This window comes from Pantherophis guttatus, chromosome 8, assembly GCF_059756535.1.
Source record: "Pantherophis guttatus breed Tessera chromosome 8, ASM5975653v1, whole genome shotgun sequence".
NCBI classification, from domain to species: domain Eukaryota; kingdom Metazoa; phylum Chordata; class Lepidosauria; order Squamata; family Colubridae; genus Pantherophis; species Pantherophis guttatus.
In genome coordinates, this window is record NC_142070.1 from 28,626,347 (window position 1) to 28,648,288 (window position 21,942).

The following is a 21,942-nucleotide window of genomic DNA, read 5'->3' on the forward strand; positions in this document are numbered from 1 at the left end:
AACACAGTGATGTATGTCTGTAGGTATGCAGAGTTATTTATACGAGAATCCTTTTGTTTTAACATGTGTGCTTATATGCCTTTATGAGTAAAATATTGCTACACCGAACATGACCTATATTTAAAATTTATATTATTTCATATTATTTAGTGAACAAATATATTTTAAATATGTCAAACAGACTTGTTACCTAAGTATTTTTAATAGTACTTCATATACTATTAAATAATAGTGTTCAATAGTGTTCATAATAGTGTTCAATATAGCTACATTTGAAAAGCTAAGAAATAGTCCTGCCAATAATAATACATTTGGATACATAAATAAATCTGCACAGAATGAATTACAAAGTGAATGTGGCTCCATGATGTATTTTTCTATTTCATGAGAAAACAGGTTTGCTTGTTATTATTTATAAAGTGATTTGGAACAATGCTATGCTTTGGTGCCAAGTACTTTATAAAAAGTTATCATTGTAATGAATTTAGGTTATGTATTGTGACATGTCTACCAACTGTTAAAAATTTCCTGAGATGCCCTGTTTCACAGAGCAAACTACTCACCTCACAGGTGAAAATAAACTTTCTTTGAACTGCTTATTCTTTTTTTTTTTTTAAATTTGATTCATATGCCGCCCTTCTCCGGAGACTCAGGGTGGCTTACAATGCGTTAAGCAATAGCCTTCATACTTTTGTATATTTTTACAGTCAGCTTATTGCCCCCACAAACTGGGTCCTCAATTTACCTACCTTAGAAAGGATGGAAGGCTGAGTCAACCTTGAATCTGGTGAGATTCAAACTTACTAATTGCAGACAGCTGGAGTTAAATTACAATACATTAGTCTGCTGAGCTATCCAGGCTATTCTTGTTATTCTTAATCTTCTTTTATCTTGTTCTAGGCTTATCTATTTTATGCCTGTTTGATTAATAGAGAATTGTCTCCCTTCTATTGCTAAAGGTCTAATTTTTCCTATGGCAAGTTAAGACCACATTGTTGATGTCAATTGTTTCCTATCTGAAATTTTGGGCTGCTATTCTCTTTGCTTTTGTAGAGCAAAACAGATATTTGTTAGTGGTCTTTGCTTTCATTGGTAAAGATCTGGTACAAAACGAAAGAGCTTTATAACTAGGTGACAATAAAGGTATTTTTTGCCTAAAGGTCTGTGTTTGTGTGTCTGTGTATATGCCTTGTGCCTTGCAGAGTCTAATGAGAGCCATTTCTGAATAGGTATCTGAGAAGAATGTTTTTCTTTTTTTTTTTTTAATGAAATTTTATTGAATTAAGAATATATTACAATTCAAACTATACGGTTCGGCAACGTGTAGTCATATTGTATATTTACAAGTGCGGTACCTAATAAATTATCTAATTATTTATACAGTTTGTACAAAAATTCTTGTGTGTAAAATTGATTACTGTTTAATTAGGGTACAATAATATATAGGGTTAACTAATCGTTGTGCATTATTCCACATGAGTATTAACTTTTGCATTTAATTTCTAACTACCTATACCACAGATCCCAGATTGTATAAAATTCTGAATCCTCCTTTCCGTTTAACACGTACGTTAATCTGCACATTTCTGCGCAGTCAAGTATCTTATTGACTATCTGTTCCTCGGTTGGTCCTTTTCTCTTTCCAATATTTGGCATAGGAGAGTCTAGCAGCTGTGACAATATGAATAATCAAATATTTCTTGTCCTTTCCAAATGTTCGTTTTAGCACTCCCAGGAGGTAGATTTCCGGGAGGAAGTTAATATCCTCCTTTAATATTTCTTGGATCCATTTTTGTATTTTTTTCCAAAACTTCCTCGCTTCCGGACACGTCCACCACATGTGATAGAAGGTACCTTGGTTGTGACCGCATTTCCAACACTTGGGGCTTGCATTTGGGTAGATCTTAGTAATTCTAGATGGTGCTAAGTACCATCTATATAGCATCTTATACTGATTCTCCTTATAGCTTGTTGCTCTCGTCAGTTTAAGATTGCTATTCCATATTTCTTCCCAATCATCAAGATTTATCTTTGATTCGATGTTTTTCCCGAAAGCGATCATTTGATCTTTTAATATTTCTCCTTCTCTGTCGTATTCGAGGAGGTAGGAGTATAATTTGGCTAATAATTTGTTCTCACTACCTAGCCATACCTTATCCAAACTATTTGTCCCCATCTCTATTCCCTTTTCTTGTTTATCTTTACTATATCGGGATTTAATTTGTAAATAGGGCCACCAATCTATATGGATCCCTTGCTCTTTTAATATCTCATTGGATATAAGGTTACCACTGTTATCCAAGATATCTTGGTAGGTGACCATTTTCTCCCTACCTAACGTATTTGGATAGATCAGTGCCTCCATTGTGGATATCCATTTTGGGTATTTTAAATAATGTTTATGCCTGATTTCTTTCCCTGTCTTCATTAATGTATCTCTAATTTTATGTTGGTGGAAATATATCCCTGTCCCTTTTCCTTTGTCCCAGAGGTAGGCATGCCAGCCTCTCAATTGGTCGTGCCCTTCCAGTTGTAAAATTCTCTTATCTCTTAATAAGGCCCACTCTCGTAGCCATACTAAGTTGGCCGCTTTATGGTATAGTTCCCAAACTGGGAGTCCGAATCTGCCCCTATTCCTTTTTTCCTGCAAGGACCGTAATGCAATTCTCGGTTTTTTCCCTCCCCAGATAAACTTCCTTACTATCCCATTAAAGTCCGAAATAAACAACATGAAAAACATTCTTCTCATTTCGGACTTAAATGAGAAGAATGTTTTTCATGTTGTTTATTTCTGAATGGGTGTGAAAGAAAAAGAAATGTGTCCTTGCTAATTTTCAAAAGATCTCCTCAATATTGGAATGTATTTTTCAAAGCTGGTCCCAGAATTGGACTGTAAAAGTTTCCCTTCTGAAAAACATAAAACATTATTTGGAGTCTTCTTTGGGTGCAACTATACAGAAGTTATTTGTGCCTGGATATGATGTGGAGTAGTACCCAGTAGTAAAAAAAACGTATTGACAAAATTATAGAATCCTGACTCTATTTCTGAATCTGAACTGTAGGCAGAACATTTACTCCATATTTATTTTATCAATGAAAATATCAGGTGTTTCAATCTGATCAGGTATATCAGCTTGCACCAGTATTTTTATGTTTTGCTGATTAGGATTATATAAAATAACCACATTGTGGTTGTAGGGCCAAAACCTATAACAAAACAGATTCCACTGAATTTATGAATAAAGAAAGTAGAGAGTTTGATGTAAATTAGGGCCAGTAGCCTTTCTGGATGAATTAACACTTCTGTTTTTAGTAAATATGTCTGCATTCCTAACTAGGAGGCTTTAACTTAAGAAAGTTATGAATGAATGAAAGGACCAGACAATTTTGAAACATTAAGACTTTTCCTATAAGATTTGGGAAATAAGTATACAAAAAAAAAAAAAACACCTTCTCAATTAAAATAAATATAAATCATAAAGTCTTGAATTTCTGTTATGACTTAAGACAGATTAATTTTTGGTTTTGGTGAGCAAAACCAAAATGACAGAAAATGGTATGTGAAATACTATTACATTTTTAAAGAATTAGGTTAGAAAACAGCAGCTACAATGTCTGTTTCTATAGATAGATTATTTTGAAAAGTTGTTATGAAGAAGTGACAGATGTGAGAGAGTACCTTGGAAATTCTGCAGGATAAAAATCTGAAAAAAAACCCACCTTCATGGGATGCAGAAATAGTAGAAAATAAAGAAATGGTTGAAATATGAGAAAATAAAACAAATCTGGATTATATGACAGACAAAATGCAAATGAATAAAGTAAGTCATGGCTGGGGAATTCTGGGAGTTGAAGTCCACATATCTTCAAATTCCCAAGGCTGAGAAACACTGAGCTAAGTGAATGACCTGAATAATGATTCCTTACTGGATTTACAAAATAAAGATTTGCTAAAGCCTTGAAGATGGGGAAAAAAAATTTGAAGAGAGATTAATTCCTATTACATCAGAATGAATTAAAGACTAAGACTATTAGAAGGAAAAGAAAGGAGTACAAACTTATTTTATTTGAATAAGATTGAAACAAGAGACATTTATATAAATCTCTGGGACCCCTTTACTGACTTTTTGCTGATCCAGGATTGAAATATTAATGATTTATGGATTTGCGTATGAATAAAGGATGGGTAATGGGAATAAAAAATACTTGCATGTAACCTTATTGGGGTTTGTGAATAATTATTAAATTTGTTGGTGTTTTTGATTGTATCTTCCTTAAATATTTCTTTTCTTTTTTCTTTTTTCTATTTTTTCTATTTTTAAAAAAATATTTTTCTTTGTAATTCTATTCTCTTTATTCTTCTTTTCCTCCTGACTTTAATTTAAATTATCTATTATTATTAAAATTTTCAGTAAACTACAAATGTTTATTAGATGAATATTTTAACACTTGGAAAATCAATATATTTTCTGGTGTGCCAAAACAACAACAACCCCATAATTGTTTTCTAGAATCCTTTGGGACTAAATTATTGTTTTTGTTCTCATGGCAGTATTGGATTTTGAAAATACTTGTTTTTCCTATAAATGAATGAAAAAAAAAAAACAATTTAACTGAATATGTGATTAGTTATCTTTAAAGTAGACATACCGGTATATTTCAAAAATGCCTTATGAAAAATGTAGTACTGCAAATATTTTAATTTATAGCCCTCCATGTGCTAGTTTATAATTGTTAAAATTTTGTACTACAGCCTATGTTGGCTAGAGCTAAGAGAAATTCAACAGCATCTTAACCTCTAATATTACGCATCTATTAAAGTAAGCAAAAATCTTTAGCAATGTTTATAATAATTTTCTCTTGTTTCATTTTATAATACAATTTTTGTATTTTAATTCTTTTATTTTAATAAAGCAATGTAAGTTGTTTTGAGTCCTGTTGGAATAGAGTGCCTCCCCCCATTGTTGGCTCCTGGTGATTGCTTGGTCGGTTGGTAAGTAGTTGGGTTTTTTCCCCTTCCATTCAACTGTGTCTAAAGTTTGGAGACTGCTTGGACTAATCCCTGCAGTTTTCTTGATGAGATTTCTGTAAGTGTTTGCCATTGTCTCCCTCCTAGTGTTGAGAGAAAATGACTAGCCCAAGGGTACTCAATTGGCTTGGGAGTAGGTGGGAGTAGGACTTACAGATTCCAGGTTTCTATCCAATGTTTTAACTATTGTACTAAATTGACTTTCTAGAGAAGAAGTCTATGCATGTAGATATATGGGCTCCTATGTATTTGAATAGGACAATGATATTATTAGTGAAATCGCTTATCTCTAGAAACTACTCCTGCTTTTTAGAAATATCTCTTAAATACTTAGGGGTGGCTTGCTTCCAAGTCTAGAGGAGAATAAGATACTGTATGCAAATCCATAATAATTAAGTGCTGTATATTTAAATGTCTCTTAATGGGGGGAACTCACATAAAATTTACATTAAATTATTTTCAAGCATTTGCAACAGTACTCAGTGACTTTATTATGCTATGGTGAAATTTTACAAATGGTTTCTTATTAAAAGATTCTCATATTTGCCTTCTGTCTGTGACTGAATCTCTTTCCTTCTCTTACTAATCTTTTGCACAATGGGAAGTCTAATTAATAATGTGAGCCACAGCTTTCAGAGAAATGAGACCATCAATTTAATGTCATTCACCTTTTGTTGCAGACAAATTGTTTATTAATCTTTTGCACATTCTGCTCACATTTTAATAAAATACTATAGTTTGGAGAAAAATTCTGTTTGATCATAGAGACCAGGAATACTGTTTTGCACATAGTACAAATATGAACATTTAAATACTGTTATTTTATTTATTTATTTGTATCCAACCTTTATTATTTTTACAAATAATTCAAGGCAGCAAGCATATCCGGCACACCTTCCTCCTCCTATTTTTTCATAACAACAATCCTGTGAGGTTGGTTGGGCTAAGAGTGTTTGGCCCAAAGTCACCTTGCTGGCTTTAATGGCTAAGGTGGGATTCAACTAACAGTCTCCTGCTGTCTAGCCTGGTGCCTTAACCACTTGACCAAATTGACTCAGTTAGCAATATCAATTAATAGTAATATTAATTCTGTGCGAAGAAGGCACAGAAGAGGCTGTGAGAATGCTCAGGAAGATAAATCTATCTCAGCATCTACTTCTGTCCTAGTATCGCAGCACCATTGAGAGTGTCCTGACATACGGCATTCTTGCATGGTATGGGAGCAGCTCTGAATCAGACAAAAAGGCTCTACAGAGAATCATTAAAACTGCCCAGAATATCATCGGGCTTCAGCTACCAGCCCTGGATGACATCTTCGAATCTCGCTGTTTGAGGAAGTTGCATAACATTCTCAGAGACTCTTCCCATCCTGCTTACAATCTTTTTGGACTGTTGCCTTCTGGCAGAAGATACAGAACAATTAAAACTCGGACCACACGTTTTCTGAATAGTTTTAATCCCAGAGCTATAATTGCACTCAACAATGAACTAAAGGGCCACCATCAGTGAGCTGTTGGACAGCATTACTTGGTCTGTTGTGTGGATGTTGGGTGGTTTAAGGGTGGGGAATTCTGGTGGGTGGGAGTGTGTTTGGGGATTGTTATGTATGTTGGACTTGGTCTTTGGGTGTTAAGTGAATTTTGTTGTATGTGTATACTGTGTATACACGTACAATGACAATAAAGTTATTATTATTATTATTAATAATGATGCATTGCAGATACCTCATTATACCATATTATCTGTTGCTTCTTCTCCACACTTCTCTGCTTTTTGTCTGAAGAAAAATAAAAAAGAAACCTTCATTCCACAATGATGATTAAAGAGTTACGTTGTTTCATGGTCTAAGGAAAGCTTCCCTAAGATCCAGAGCCACTGATAGTCATCTCTATATGATTGAAAAGGATGCTGTATATCACATTTCTAGCTGTAGAATCATGCAAACTGTAATTTTGTTTTATGATTTTCTGTCAAGGAAAAAAAATATACACTTTTTATCATTTGTTAGCACCTACTTGAAAGCCAATTTGGTGTAGAGGTTAAGGCATCAGACTGGAAACTGGGAGAGCTTGAGTTCTAGTTCTACCATAGGCACAAAGCGTGTTAAGTGACCTCGGGCCAGTCACTTTCTCTGAGCCTTAGAAAGGAAGCAATGGCAAACCACTTCTGAAAAAACTTACCAAGAAAATTGCAGGGACTTGTCTAGGTAGTGTTCAAAATTCAGACCCAATTGAATGGAAGAAAAAACCCAATTACTTAGCTAGCCAACCATTTGCCATTTTAATTATTTATTTGTTAGAGTTTTATGACAGCAAGTGTAGTGTATTTGTTGAAGAAATGCTAAGAAAACAACAACGGAGTTAACTCAACTTTTATTCAGGAGCTCAATATTTTTATACTGCCCATTAAAGAATGCATGCCTTCTTTGATTAAATTGATTGAATTCTCACTTGAAGATTGAATTATTTTGTATAAGTGAGCATCATGCCAAAACTTCCTGCAGTATTTCTACAGTATGGTTATAAATGAAAATGGAAAACATGTTTTGCTGAGATTGGAATAGAACAACTCCCAACTAAAACATGCCATCTAAACTTTCTGCATGGTTTGTGTCCTGATGTAATGAAACAGTTTAAGGATTCTATTTGCTGTTGAAACAAAACACATTTCAAGTATTTTAGTTATATGAAACAATACACCATAGTATGAAACTTTTGCTCTTTTGTTTTTCATACAAATACTACAAGAATAAATGGGGCAATAAATAAAACCACCCAACCATATCATTTACATAAAACCACCCAGCGATATCATTTAAAAGCATTTCTGAAAGAATAGAATTAAAACAAATTTAACAAGAACATTTGCCTTTCTTGCTAGAGAATCAATCTTCACTTTGTTAAATAAAGCCCCTTAGGCTATAAGGAAACTAATATATTATCTACATCATTTACCTACTTTAGAACATTTGGCAGTTAAAAAATTATTAATGCTATACCCAATGTGGTGCTTACATTTTTGCTTTATAATTACAATATATTAGCAAAAACCTGTTCTACAACTAGTAGGTAAAATATATTCAGAAAGCTCAAAAGAGGGCGAGAACAATTTCACATAGCTTTATACATAGTAACATGCTTAGCCATCAGCATACATATAACTATACACACAGCAGAAGTTAAAGAAAACAAAAACTTAGCAGCACAGGAGGACAAGAGGCAATGCAGAATCTTCAGTTTTGGCATTTTATAACACTGTTTAGAAATTCAGCATAGTAATAAGCACAGAAAAGTATAACAAAGCTCAAAACAACTAAATTAACATGGTATTAATTTCTGCTTTTACACAGGCTCAACAGCATTAGCAACATTTTTTCTGTGAAACCCAGTAGAAATTGCAACCACCCACTAACATGACCTTCCTATAGTAAAGACTTAAAAAAATAAAAGCAATAACTTGCCAAGTAGTTTGGCAGGAATGCAATTTACAAGCAATCTTCTGCATGGCCATGTGCTTAACTGCTGTTTTTTCTCAACACTCCATCACCCATAGCAGCAGGGATATAACTAGTTCTTGCCACTATGCTGGTTAGTTTAGAAAAAGGTGGAAGAAAAGCAATTCAGTCATAAGTCCCAATACAACATCCAATTAAATAGTAGGCATAGTTGGAGCATACATCTGACACCACTCAAAGCACTAAATTTTGTTTTAATCCCAGGACAAGCTTCTTGAAACGTGAATGTCTAAAAAATGAAATGTTTTGAATGTTACAAACTTACATTATATTCAGTGGTAGGTTTCAAAAATTTTTACTACTGTTTCTGTGGGTGTGGCTTGGTAGGCGTGGCTTGGTGGGCATGGCAGGGGAAGGATACTGTAAAATCTCCATTTCCACCCCACTCCAGGGAAAGGTTACTGCAAAATCCCATTTCTTCCCAATCAGCTGGGACTTTGGAGGCCGAGAATAGATGGAGGCGGGGCCAGTCTGAATTTTTACTACCGGTTCTCTGAAAATTTCCGCTACCGGTTCTCCAGAACTGGTCAGAACCTGTTGAAATCCACCTCTAATTATATTAAGCCTACTGAATAAAACAGTATAAATATTCATAATATTTTAGTATATTGTAAACAGATTGTTTTTTTTAAGTGTCTTTTTTTCATATTTGAAGGCTTTCTAATTTTCTGCTTGTACTTTTTTTTGCCAGTTTTTTTTCTTTTATTTTGATGCTATCCATGAACATGCATTAATGCAGTAACTGTAATCATATCCTCCTGGTCAAAGCTTCAGTCCAAGTTGCAGTATGTGAAATGGCACTCCATAAACAGTTAATAGGATCTGGGAAGTGTTGTTAGCTCTTGCATAATGTGTTCACATATTGCAATCCCATCCTTTCCCTTCTGTTACAGAACCATAACGGGACTGTATTTTGGCAGAAGAAAGGTGCTATATTCTCCAAACTAGCAGTTCTAACTTATTTTATTTGTTTTTCCTAATTACAAACCTTTGCTGACATGCCTTGAAATTACTTTTTAAACAATTTCACCTTTCAGCTGCTAGTCCTGACCTTATGAATCTTCATTAATGTGCTTATAGATATATTTCTATATAAGAAGACATTATAATTAAACAACAGATGCTTCATTAATTTAGGAATAAAGGCAGTGTATGTTGCTTTCCCTTTTCTTAGAATATGAATACAGTAGTTTTCACTTTGATGAATGAATTGCTGTGTTTTTAACATTTTTATTACTAATGAACTGGACTGTTCAATAAAAATGATATGACAAAAATATATGACATTCACTTATTTCATATTGAAGAAAATAAATCCCATCACTAAAATGGTTTCTCTGGTAATATTTTCAGAGCTCATATATTTAGGAGTTATTGACATTCATTTAATTAGTTCGGACCAGAACTTTTGGCTAAAATGTAACTTCATTTATTTCAGCCTCCCTCAAAACCGGACCAGAATAGCAATCTGTTCCCACTTGATAGTTTAAGATAAGAATTAGGGTTCAGTATAACTAGAGTACTTAGCTTGTCAAATTTGATTCTTAAAATATATACGCTAAACTAAAGTTTACATGTGATATTTTGTACAAACTCATACATACACACTAGATAGATAGATAGATAGATAGATAGATAGATAGATAGATAGATAGATAGATGATAGATAGAGATATATATTAAATAAGTGTCTATGATTACAGAATAATATTTTCAGAACCAAATTCTGGTAAAGAAATTACAGTTACAAAATGTTTCCACCCAGTTTACCATAGTTTTAATCAGAAGGTGGAACACTTCTGAGTGCCATGCATCATAAAACATGATTAGGAAAAAAAAATGGTTGGAAATTACTGAGGGGCAAATATTAAAAGAAACATGATGGTTGTAAAAATTACATGATAAACTGCAGTACGGCTAGCAATCATGTATTTCTCTTCCACATCTGACTTCTCTGATTAATGTAATAAACATATACTGTACATTCAGTATCTCATATGAAAACCTGGCAACAACTTGTTCTCTTATTTTCCAGAATCTAGTATCAGTTTAATGCTGTCACTGATGAATTGGAAAATCTTGTACTATGTACTGTAGCTATGTGAGATCTCATTAACGTGCTTATTCCCCATCCTATCTCTCTTTTAACTAATGACAGTTCCATGTCTTATGCCAATGAATTCCGTAAATAAATAAAATGATATACCATTGAAATTGTTGTTTATCGTAAAAAATAATGTTTTTTTTTTCAGATTCTGGTGTAAGAAACATAAGCCTTAATAAGAATCAAGTAGTCGAAATTGCATTCATGTTGTATCCCCCTGTTGGTCTCAAATTGATAACAGCAGCGGCTCCTCGGTCAACCTGGGTGAAACCAATTGTTGATGGAGAAGATTCTTACATGTATCTAGGTAAACATTTCAAAATGGATTCCTTTTGTAGGAGTGTTACTAACTCAATTTTCTACAACTGTCATTTATCATCATAAATCTGTTATTTACTTTTGAAAATGGAAATGGAGCATTTGATACACTCTACTTAGATCTCTCAGGTGCCACATCACCAACCTCTTGACTAACCATGGTTTTGATACATTGTCCTCAGTACATAATTCAAATGTCTTCAGTGTGGTAATATATTTGCATGTTTAAATCTTGCCGAGAACATTTTAAGCCAATAATTGCTCAGGCTGAGCCAATACGCAGGTTACTTTTCATACTATATTTAAAATTTTAGCAGTTACCAAGAAAATAACCAGATGCAGAGCATTCTACTTTCCATAGAATTCTCACTGGAATCCTTGTGATGAAATTTTAGCCTACTGTCTAATTAATACTATTAATCAGTGCTTTTAAATGTTGGACTAGCTATTTCCAGTATGGACTATACAAAGGAAAGTCTGGCAGCTAGTTGAATAAGCAAGCTAATCATGGTTTTTGTTTCAAACTGGACAATTACTGAGTTAATTTCCCCCAGAGCTTTGAGAATTAAATCATCATATTTTCACATTCATAAAAATAAAAATATATTTTATGTAGCACATACATTTATCCAGATCTATATGATCTATATGAACTGTACACATTTTCATTGAAAATGAAAAGCCTAAAATGGTTAGGACTACAAAGCAATTATCCTGAAGGTGTCATTTTGTAAGATATGTTGAAGGCATTGAATGATAGTGAGGACAGTTGGTGTTGCCTGCTTGTCAATTGTATCCAAAGGTTTTCCACTTAGTTTTGCTACATGAAATTTTTCCAATGGATAACTAAATGTTTATAAAGAAAGACTGAATTTGAGGGGGAGGGGGTACAATTCAAAACCTAAACAAGGGATAGAAAATGGATTCCCCAAATATGTCAGTCAAGAGTTTTGAAAAATATGCAGCGGTACTACCTATACAACATTGCATGATTGAAAGAGACCCATCTGCCCTAAGAGGTGGAGAAAAAAACAGCATTTGAAAGTCAGATATTTCAGATATATCAATTCAGACTTTGCAGAAATTGGTATTTAATGATGTGAATATGTCTACATATTCATATGTCTACATATTCATGTGAATATGACTACATATTCATAAGCAATAATTCAATCATTGTAAGATATGGAAAATAAATTTCCATTGTAAATTTTAATGTATAAGTAGATCAGCTGAAAGTTTAGTGAAAGTTTTATATAGCACAAAAACTTTGGATGAAGCTAATCTCAAACTCTGATCATCAAACTTGAGAGCAATTTCAGAAAGGTAGTTATATTTTCCTTACTTTATGTATCTCTGTCCAGACTTACCTGCTACAAAAACTTTTTATTTCATTTTGTATCTATTTTCATGCATAAGAATGATGTGAAAATTCTTAGAGATCTCATGTCAACATGGTATGTTTCTAAAATACTCTCTCTTTTTGGCCCATTCATACTCATGTCCAGATTATAATATTCATATTATAATAAAGAAATAAACTTTGCAAATGTTTGCAGGAAAAACAGAAGGAAAAAGATTAATTCCACAACCCTTCAATTACCTTTCCTTAATTTTCTTAGCTTTTGCTTCTGCATTTATATAATAAAAAAACCCCTAAATCGAAAGGTTGATTTGTATGAAGACAGGATTGGAAAGAAATAGAAAAATAAGTATTATTTTTGACTTTGGCTTGCTAAAGTTACTGGGCTACTAAGTTGATGAATGAAATTGCATCATAATTCTTTATTAGTTCAGAAAGATATTGGATCTGCAACTATCCTCCAGAAAGATACTTCTTTCTATTCCAGTCTTAGTCCAGGGGTGTCAAACTCGATTTCATTGAGAGCTGCATCAGGGTTGTGTTTGACTTTGGGGGGCATGGCCAGCATGACATCATTTGCATGGGGGCTGTGGTGGCCCAAGTGCTCTGCCAGTGAAATTGGGCTCCTGAGCTATGTTTTTGGCTGGGACGGCCTCCTGCAACCCTCTGTCAGAGAGAATGGAGTTTGGGAGGGCCATATGGGGCCTCCACGAACTCCATTGTCGCTGGCAGAGGCACTGCGGGCCGATCCTTCAATGTTTCCAGGTTGATCCTGCGGGCCATATCTAAGCACCCCACAGGCCAAATCCGCCCCCTGGACCTTGAGTCTTAGTCCAAATCTCAACAGTTCTGAAAAACAGATACTTAAATTCAGGCAACAATTTATCTACAGTACTGTATCTTCAAATGCAATACACTGGGTAGCTTCTGTTTTCTGCCCCTCATGGTTGATGAGATGCTGCCAGGAGAGGTATTATGAGCCTCAATGGCGCAGTGGTTAGAGTGCAGTACTGCAAGCTACTTCTGCTGATCGCCGGCTCCCTGCAATTTGGCAGTTCAAATCTCACCAGGCTCAAGGTTGACTCAGCCTTTCTTCCTTCCAAGGTCGGTAAAATGAGGACCCAAATTGTTGGGGGCAATATGTTGACTCTGTAAACCACTTAGAAAGGGCTATAAAGCACTATAAAGTGGTATATAAGTCTTAAGTGCTATTTCTATTTCTATTGCTATTATTGCATTCACTTTTCTTTTTCATTCAGAAATGAGAGATCTTTGTTGCTCTTCATCTACTCATAAATTTGGCCTAATGAACTATTACCAGCACCTTTTGTGTAGGTCTGGAAGCTAATCATAGATTTTTTACGTGATTATATGAGATATATTTTTCAGCCACAATGGCTCTTCAAGTAGTTGATAGAAGGATTGTAGCAGTTGCATTTAAGTTGCATTTAATCTGTTTGTTTTTAAAGCCCTGTGAATTTTCTTATTTTCAATCTTTGTACAGATAGCCTTGAGATTTTTAAAACATGTTCTATAGTAAATATCAAAATATCAAACACATTACAGGCTTCTTTTTTTTTCCTGTCCACTTCTACATTGACTTGGACTGACTGATAAAGAAATCTTGAAGTGCTATTAAACGAAGATGAGAAGAAGGACTATGATAGCATGTGTAGAGTGGGACATGAAAACTGTCACAAAAAATTTAATCCACCGAATTGCAAAAAGCACTGCCATTTTATTCACTTTCACTAAGATGCCAACAGAAAATGGACCACTGACTTTCTATTACTATAAGTGACAAGAAATCATATAATATATTTCTTGCAAGTGAGTTGATAACCTGATCAGTTGATCTGTGAAGATCAAAGAGTGAATTCACAATAGTTAATGACAGGAAATGAGAGTGATAGGAAAGTGTCTATATGTAAAGAAAGGAAGAAAATGTCTATACATCTCCCAAGTCAGCAGTTTCTATAAACTCATGGTTTATAGGCTGAGAACCAGTGGACTCGGCTGACTTTAGAATAGCTATGCATAAGACATTATAAGTCTTTGAAGAGATGTGGAGATGCTCATGCCTGTATGTTTTAAAATTGTGCTTATTTTTAATAGTATCTCTAGGCATCAGTATTACAAAGATAATAGTCAGAAGTTACTATGCTCATTTGCCTGCTTTGCTCCAGGCTCATATATTTGTTTAATGACATGATGGCTTCTAGGGGTCCTAGGGCTCCAGCAGTTGGCTGTTCTGACCTGGCTCCCAAACACGACAATCCCTCTGTAGTTAAACAAATGTTCCCTTTATTAGGAGTGCCAGCAGCTCCAGCAAAAAGTCTCTCTCTCTCTCTCTCTCTCTCTCTCTCTCTCTCTCACACAGCAGGCTAACAAGTCTGTCTGGCAGGGAGATGAATAGTTGTCTGCTACACGTATTCATCTCCGCCCCCTGTCTTTTAGCCCCAGAGCTAGAGTGGGGCTTCACTAGCAGTGGTGGCTCTTCTGTCCCAAGGATCAGCCCATAGGTTTCCACAGCTCTCCTCTCCTCTGCCTTCTGAGCATCCACGTGTCAGGCACTGGACCAGCTGTTCCTCCTCTTCTGCATCAGCCACCTCCAGACCTAGGGACTGTCGACTCTCCATCTGAGGGCTGATGGACAGCCCAGGCTCTGCCTCTGTCTTTATCTCTGACAGCTCCATTCCCTCTTCCCGCTCAGAGCTTCAGGTTGTCTTGATGCTGGCCCTGACTCACATGCCTCCTCCTCATCTGATTCGGCTGCTGGAGGGGCCGGTGGCTGACAGGCCACAACATTGGCTAACTAAATATGCTCTCTGGATTTCCCAGTGCATAAAAAAACTGGGAGTTTTTACAATATAAAGATCCTGAAAATTGTGTCATTTTTGTAACAAGATGGAATGCCTCATAACACAGCATTGTGTTATGTGTTAGGGAGGCAAGCAACCTCTTAATGGCTACAAGATGTTGAAAAGAATAGAGCTGAAGCTTTATGGGGTTTCTGTCGTGACTCAAGAAAGCCTTTGATCATTTAAAATAAATTCAAACAATTAGCGTCCTAAAAACTAGAGTGTTTTTAATGGTATTCTATAAAGCTTGTTGACATGCCAGATTAAATATCTGGGTACTCAAAGGAAAAGAAAATACATTACTTTCATAATGGATAAGTGTTTTAGGCACTTCACGTTAAACCTCACAGTGTTAAATTCAAACTAAGTTGGTTAATTTGTGAATTTGTGACTGCTTTGATTATTGATTATATAATGTACACAAAATTCTTCTAAATGCAGCCCTATTTTTTCCTCTGCTATAAGTACCAGTTTTGGAAAGGGTTTCTTGTCAGTAACTCAGATGTTTCTACTAGTTGACCCCTGTTGAGATTCTGGTAGGTTTGCATCAGAAAGTGCTATTTGAATTTTTAGTATGTTACCATTTCAGATATTTAATATTATATTTTGCTTTGTATTGAGTCAAAAATAGCAAACAGATGGCTCTCTAGATGTTGCATATCATAAGCCTCAGCACTCATTATCACTTGGCCTTGCTCGCTGGAGCTGCTAGTAGTTGAGTAACTTATGGAGAATCATAGGATTCCTCATCTTTTGGATAGAGAGAACAAACTGTCTAGCAGTAACCTAGATCTTGATAGACAACTTCAGGGGAGGTGTCTGACTGATTAGAATGGATTATTAGCAACTCTAGGTAGTGTTACTGCTTGACATAACCTTGCTCCACTGCATTTTTCCCCCGTTGCAAGTATATATTATATGCTGGCATTTTAATTATAAAGCACACAGAGTCAGGCAGCTTATAAATAAAATAAAATAATAAAAAATCTCAGTTTCATGATCTGTGGATGATATGCTTCTGTCTCTTGAGCAGTGTTACTATTCATTATTTTCTCAGTATATTGTATGTCAGGATTTAGCTTTCTGAATTTTAATCTTGTTCCTATAATGCTTGCCAGTTCTGATTACTGCAATCACAGGCAAAAAATGGGTTGGAAAGGTTAGAGTACAAATCTAAACCCCTGGGCTCTGATCCATCAGATTTTGGCACAAGTTGAATAGTCAAGCTACTTGTGCTTCAGATAAATTCTAGTGGATAAGTACTTACAGTATTTCAAGAAACATTTCAAGTCATTTGCCTGATATTTTCTAAAACACTAATACTCATTTTTCAACTTCTGGAAATGTTTTGCATTTGTCTCACCTTTCTAGCTTCCCCCCGCCCCGGCCCAAACTTTTACATGCTTTGAATGTTGAAATCAGCTTGTACAATAAACTCAGTAATTTCTCTAATTCATATCTGTTTACAAACATTAATTTATATGTAATGCCACCTGATGAAGCATGTCTTTTAGGGGGAAAATGTTAATTGTAAGTGTATTAAATTAGATATACTCATTTTTATTTCTTCAGCAAAAAGAAATAAGAGTATGTCACTATGTTTCTAATGTATGCTATTAAGTATGTTTCCTTTTGAGAGCTCTGTCTTTTGTTCAAGACTAAATCTCCTAGAAGATAGTTATTGATGAATTTTGTCCCATAAATTGCTATGACAACCCCATAGTCTCTCTCAGTACTATTTTTCCCTACTGAATGACACTGAACTAATGGTTGCAAGATTTGTTTCCCAGATTCAAACAGTCTGATTTGCATTGTATGTAAAAATTGAATTCTTCTATGAATCATGCACCTTGACTAGGTGATCTCATGTACAGTGCTTGTCAAAGTATTTTGCTGGGCAGCAACATGGAAGCATTGCCTTGTTGTGGGAGTACAAAGCCAAATTAGATCTTAAACAAAGTACAAATCAATTAAAATGTCCAGTTATCAGAGAAAGATGCCTCTTTTGAAAAGTCATTTTATATATTTATTTTAATTATATAGGCATCCATTTTAAACAACCAGAATACAATATTCCGAGATATGAAAGCATTAAACTCAGGTGTTGTTTCCAAATGATAAACTGGCTGCCAGTGATTGCATGGTTATCACTTATCATAGGCAAGCTGAGTTAAGTGCTTTTAATCAGCTTTTTGGAGTTCATGACACATTATTGAGCTTGGTGGACCTTCATCATCTGATTCATCCAGCACACTTTCTAGATCACTGCTGGCAGAGTCAGCTTAGGTGCTAGATTGCTGCCCTTGATAGTTTGGTATCTTGAGGATACAATTTGTCTGGAGCAGATTCCTTTTCATTCTTACTTGTAAGAGACTATGAAACATCAAAGATTGTTTCTTGGGAGTGATATTCATTCATATACAAAACTAGTTCAATTTTGCTTAGTTCAAAGCCTCAACAATGTTACCTAGGTGCTGTCACATACAGTAAGTGAGTGTGTGTTTGTATGTGTCTCTGTCTCCCTCCGTCCGTCCATCCATCCATCCATCCATCTATATCTATCTATCTATCTATCTATCTATCTATCTATCTATCTATCTCTCAAACAGAGGTATGTATAATTGACACAGAAGAGTTGCTTAAGTTACAAATAAAAACTAGTAAATTTAGACAGAGATGCTACTGTAAATTGCAAATTAAAGAGAAGGGAAAGGTCATTTTTTAAAAAGCATTGCAACAACATTAGGAAATTCTTTTATTTGAAACTGTGTTTTGGAAATCACTGATAAGCACCAGAGGAACCATGTAATGAGGGAATGATACTGTTCTTAGCCTTTAGATTGGTTTGGGATTTTTTTTAGCTTGGCGCATAGGGAAAATAATGGGGGGAAAAGCAAATCTAATCTCTGTAAAGCCTTGGAGAGTATGTTAATTATTACTGATTAGTTTTCCATAACCAACCCATTTGAAGAATTTGCCACCTGCAATCTTGATTAAATCAAATCTTTGCAGGTGGGTTGATGGCTTAGCTTATTTTTGCTGATAGGTTTATTTTCTCCTGGAAAAAGTATTCCCAAAGATATCTTTTCTGAGGCATCCCATTTCCATTCCTAATATCATTTGCTCCCAATAGAGCTTCACAAGGAGTCAAATGAACAGTCTTTGATTTAGATGTCCAGAATGACAAGCTAAATCTTTTCCTACCGCCCCAAGGATCTCTTTCATAACTCTTCCAAGACCTCTAAATAGCACCACAGTATTATTTCTGTCATACACAGAAGAGCACTTGCACTAATGTGGTTCAATGTCCTACCCTCAATGTTGACGGAAAAAAATTCAGCAATATTCTTTAAGTGGAACACTTCTATATTTGATAAGAGACTACCATTGAGTCAGTTACTGAAATCAACAGAGTTGACTCTAGCTGTAACACAACCAGTATAAACATAAATATGCTAAAGCTTAAGGATGTCAGACATATCCTGAGAGGTCAGCAGAATCAACGGTAATATATTTCATCTGCCATATCACAGCATAGGAAATCTTTTAAGTCTCTCATTATAGCGTGCCCATATAATCCATAACCTCCAAGAACAACAGTCTTCTGGATTGTCATAACATACAAACACTTACATTGGGCTCACTACTGAACATTTGCAGGTGGGTCATAGAAAATAGAAAATTAATCCTGTGATTAAAAAAACAAAAACAAAAGAGGAAGCATAAACAACTTGCAGATACATGGGAAAGAAGACAGAAAAATGGTCATGGTTTGCTTTCATATGTCAAAGAAATGTTTTCTCCTCACTTGCCTGGAATGCAGCTCCCCTCCAGTTTAGTCTCCATTTGAAACTGAGAGGGGTAGAATAGAATTTATCTGACTAATTTTTATCCCATGCCATTTAGTACTTTAACTACAGCTTCCAGTTTTCGTCGCCACAATGTAAAAAAGATGTTGAGACTAGAAAGAATGCAGAGCAACCAAGATGATTAGTGGACTGGAGGCTAAAACATATAAAGAATGGTTGTTGGACCCGGGTATGTCTAGTTTAACGAAAAGAAGGACTGGGATGATATGAAAGCAGTGTTCCAATATCTAAGGGGTTGCCACAAAGAAGAGGCAGTCAACCTATTCTCCAAAGCACCTGAAGGCAGGACAAGAAGCAATGGATGGAAAATAATTAAGGAGAGAAGCAGCCTAGAACTAAGGAGAAATTTCCTGACAGAACAACTAATCAGTGGAACAACTTGCCTCCAGAAGTTGTCAATGCTCTAACACTGGAAGTTTTAAAGAAAAGATTGGACAATCATTTGTCTGAAATGGTATGGGGTTGGACTAGAAGACCAAGGTTCCTTCCAACTCTTGTCATTCTGCTATTCTGCTCTGTTAAATTCTGCAGAGTTTTATACTATTTTATGTCCTGTGTTGGTGGATTGCGCATGCTGAAAAATCTAAACTTATGAGTCTCTGTATAGCAGTTAGTACAAGAAGATGTTTATTCAAAATAGCAAATTCAAACAAAATATACCAAGGCATTTAAGTAAAATAATATGTCTTTTAAAGGAAAGAATGTAACATATTCATTTGTGAGTGTATGCAATTAGAGTTTGATAAAATAAGTAGCACTGTGTTCTTCCTTTTCTGAGACAACTGTTTCCTGACTAATCAGAGACAGAAGAACAGCTTTAAATCTGCAGTCAGTTCAAGAAATTTAGAGATGTCAAGTATGTGATCCTGTCTCCGAAACAGGAAAGCAACTGACAAGTATGATTTCCAAAAAAATCATTAATACAATATTCATTCTTGGAATAGCTTTTGAATTTAAGTTTAGAAATATATTTATACATATATATCCCCATGTTTCTGATGCCTTCCCCAAGGAGGCAAGTCTAGCAGACACATTGGTCAGTTTAGCCTTATTTTAAGACAACTCTCTTTGATAACTCTGTTTTGGAATTAGCTTGATTTTAAATTCCCAAACAATGTTTGGATAGTGGCTTATATTGTTTTCTATTTTTGTATTCTATTCAGTGTACTATCTAAATGGTATTGATGTTGCTTTAAATGACTTTATAATACACTCTGAGAATTTTAATGTTGGAGTTGCAGACATTTCATGACCCAACTAGGTCACATTATCAGTGCGAGTGAATATGGGATTTAAAATACAATATTATTTCAGGGTCCATAACCTGTCAATCTCTGATTTGTATAATCTGAAGATTATACATTTTATTTTGTAGATATGGCATAATACAAAAACTGTATTACTGATTCACTGGGAATTTGCATAGCACACTTATGTATGTGCAGATATGCGAGATGCATTATTTTATATAATTTTATATTAAATACTATAGTAAGTAGCAATAGCACTTAGGCTTATATACCGCTTCATTGTAAAATCTTACAATGTAACTAAAATTCTTATTAAAAGAGCCAGTTTGGTAAGGTGTTGGCCTAAAAACTGGGAGACTGCGAGTTCTAATAGCACTTAGCAATAGCCCTTAGACTTATATACCGCTTCATAGTGCTTAGAGCCTTCTCTAAGCAGTTTACAGAGTCAGCATATTGCCCCCAACAATCTGGGTCCTCATTTTACCGACCTTGGAAGGATGAAAGGCTGAGTACTTGGTTATACATTTGGAGGGGGGGGGATTTAGAGAAGAAAGCTGTTCAATGAATGATTATAAATTAGATAAAGAGATAATTTTTTGATCTATCTAACTTTGGGGTATGGTGGTGCTGAAAATGAAGGAAAGCACTTGTTTGTAGTGATTATTTATATATTAAATTTATATCTGCCTTTCTCACTATCCAAAGCAACTTTTGTCTTAATACATCAGAGAACTCATTAAGTTTCAGCTACATATATAAGATAGGTACAACACATTCTTCAAATTCTGATGGTTTCATTAGCTATCTGCCTGGCTGGTTTGATCTGGCAGGGTTGGTGTGTGTTGATTTCTGTTAATTTAAGCAATGTCATCTATTGAGACCTCAGATTTTCTCTAAATACCCTCTGGTATGTGATTCTCCTTGAAATTTAAATTCTCCTCCCACTCTACTATTATTTGGAAGATGTAGCTATTCACCCAGGCCTTTGGTGAGGTTGATCGATGTTCCCTTTCTTCCTTGTTTGTTTTCTCTGCCATAACTGTGCCTTTGTTTTGTGTTGTTTTTGTGCTTTTTGTATTGTTCCTTGTTTTTAAATGTGTTTAATAATTTGTAAACCACCCAGAGTCAATTTGAACCAGGTGGTAGGTTAATGTTATGATTATTAATATTAACAATAATAGTAGCAAGATGTAAAAATAGGATAATTGTATGACAAAATATATTAAGATTTCATAAGGATGGAATTGTGTTATATAACAAGACAATCTGAGATCGTACTGCCATCTGAATTGGCTCAACAAAGAAGTATACAATCTCATTGGCTGCATTTTTACAATCTTTGGCTAAAATATGATTAATGTGTCTGGTTAACATAGCCAAGAATTTGCAAGTGTCATATTTACCTTTTTCAACTTTTTTCAGTTGAATTCAGATAAACTAATTAGTTTATGGTTCATGTGTTTTATAAACTTGAAAATATGGTACTTTTTTCTGTTTTATTATTTTATCGTTCAGAAGTGTTATATAAATTACCAAGAAAGAAGTCTATTTTTGTTTAACTTGTTTGCTTGTAAAAAAGCTGTCAGATATAAGATTTTCAATTTGAAATCTATAGATGCGCTTGTCATAAGACA

At 34.8% G+C, this 21,942-nt stretch overlaps 1 protein-coding gene across 6 annotated transcripts in view; it reads left to right on the forward strand.

Annotated features, from left to right (window-relative positions):
* IQCM (IQ motif containing M) overlaps positions 1-21,942 on the forward strand; it is a 121,139-nt gene that overhangs the window by 86,558 nt on the left and 12,639 nt on the right. For all 6 annotated transcript variants that reach the window (XM_087874505.1, XM_060686883.2, XM_060686882.2 and 3 more), the window contains one exon: positions 10,796-10,954. In XM_087874505.1, the coding sequence (XP_087730631.1) occupies positions 10,796-10,954 (159 nt within the window). The remainder of the gene's footprint in view (positions 1-10,795; positions 10,955-21,942) is intronic.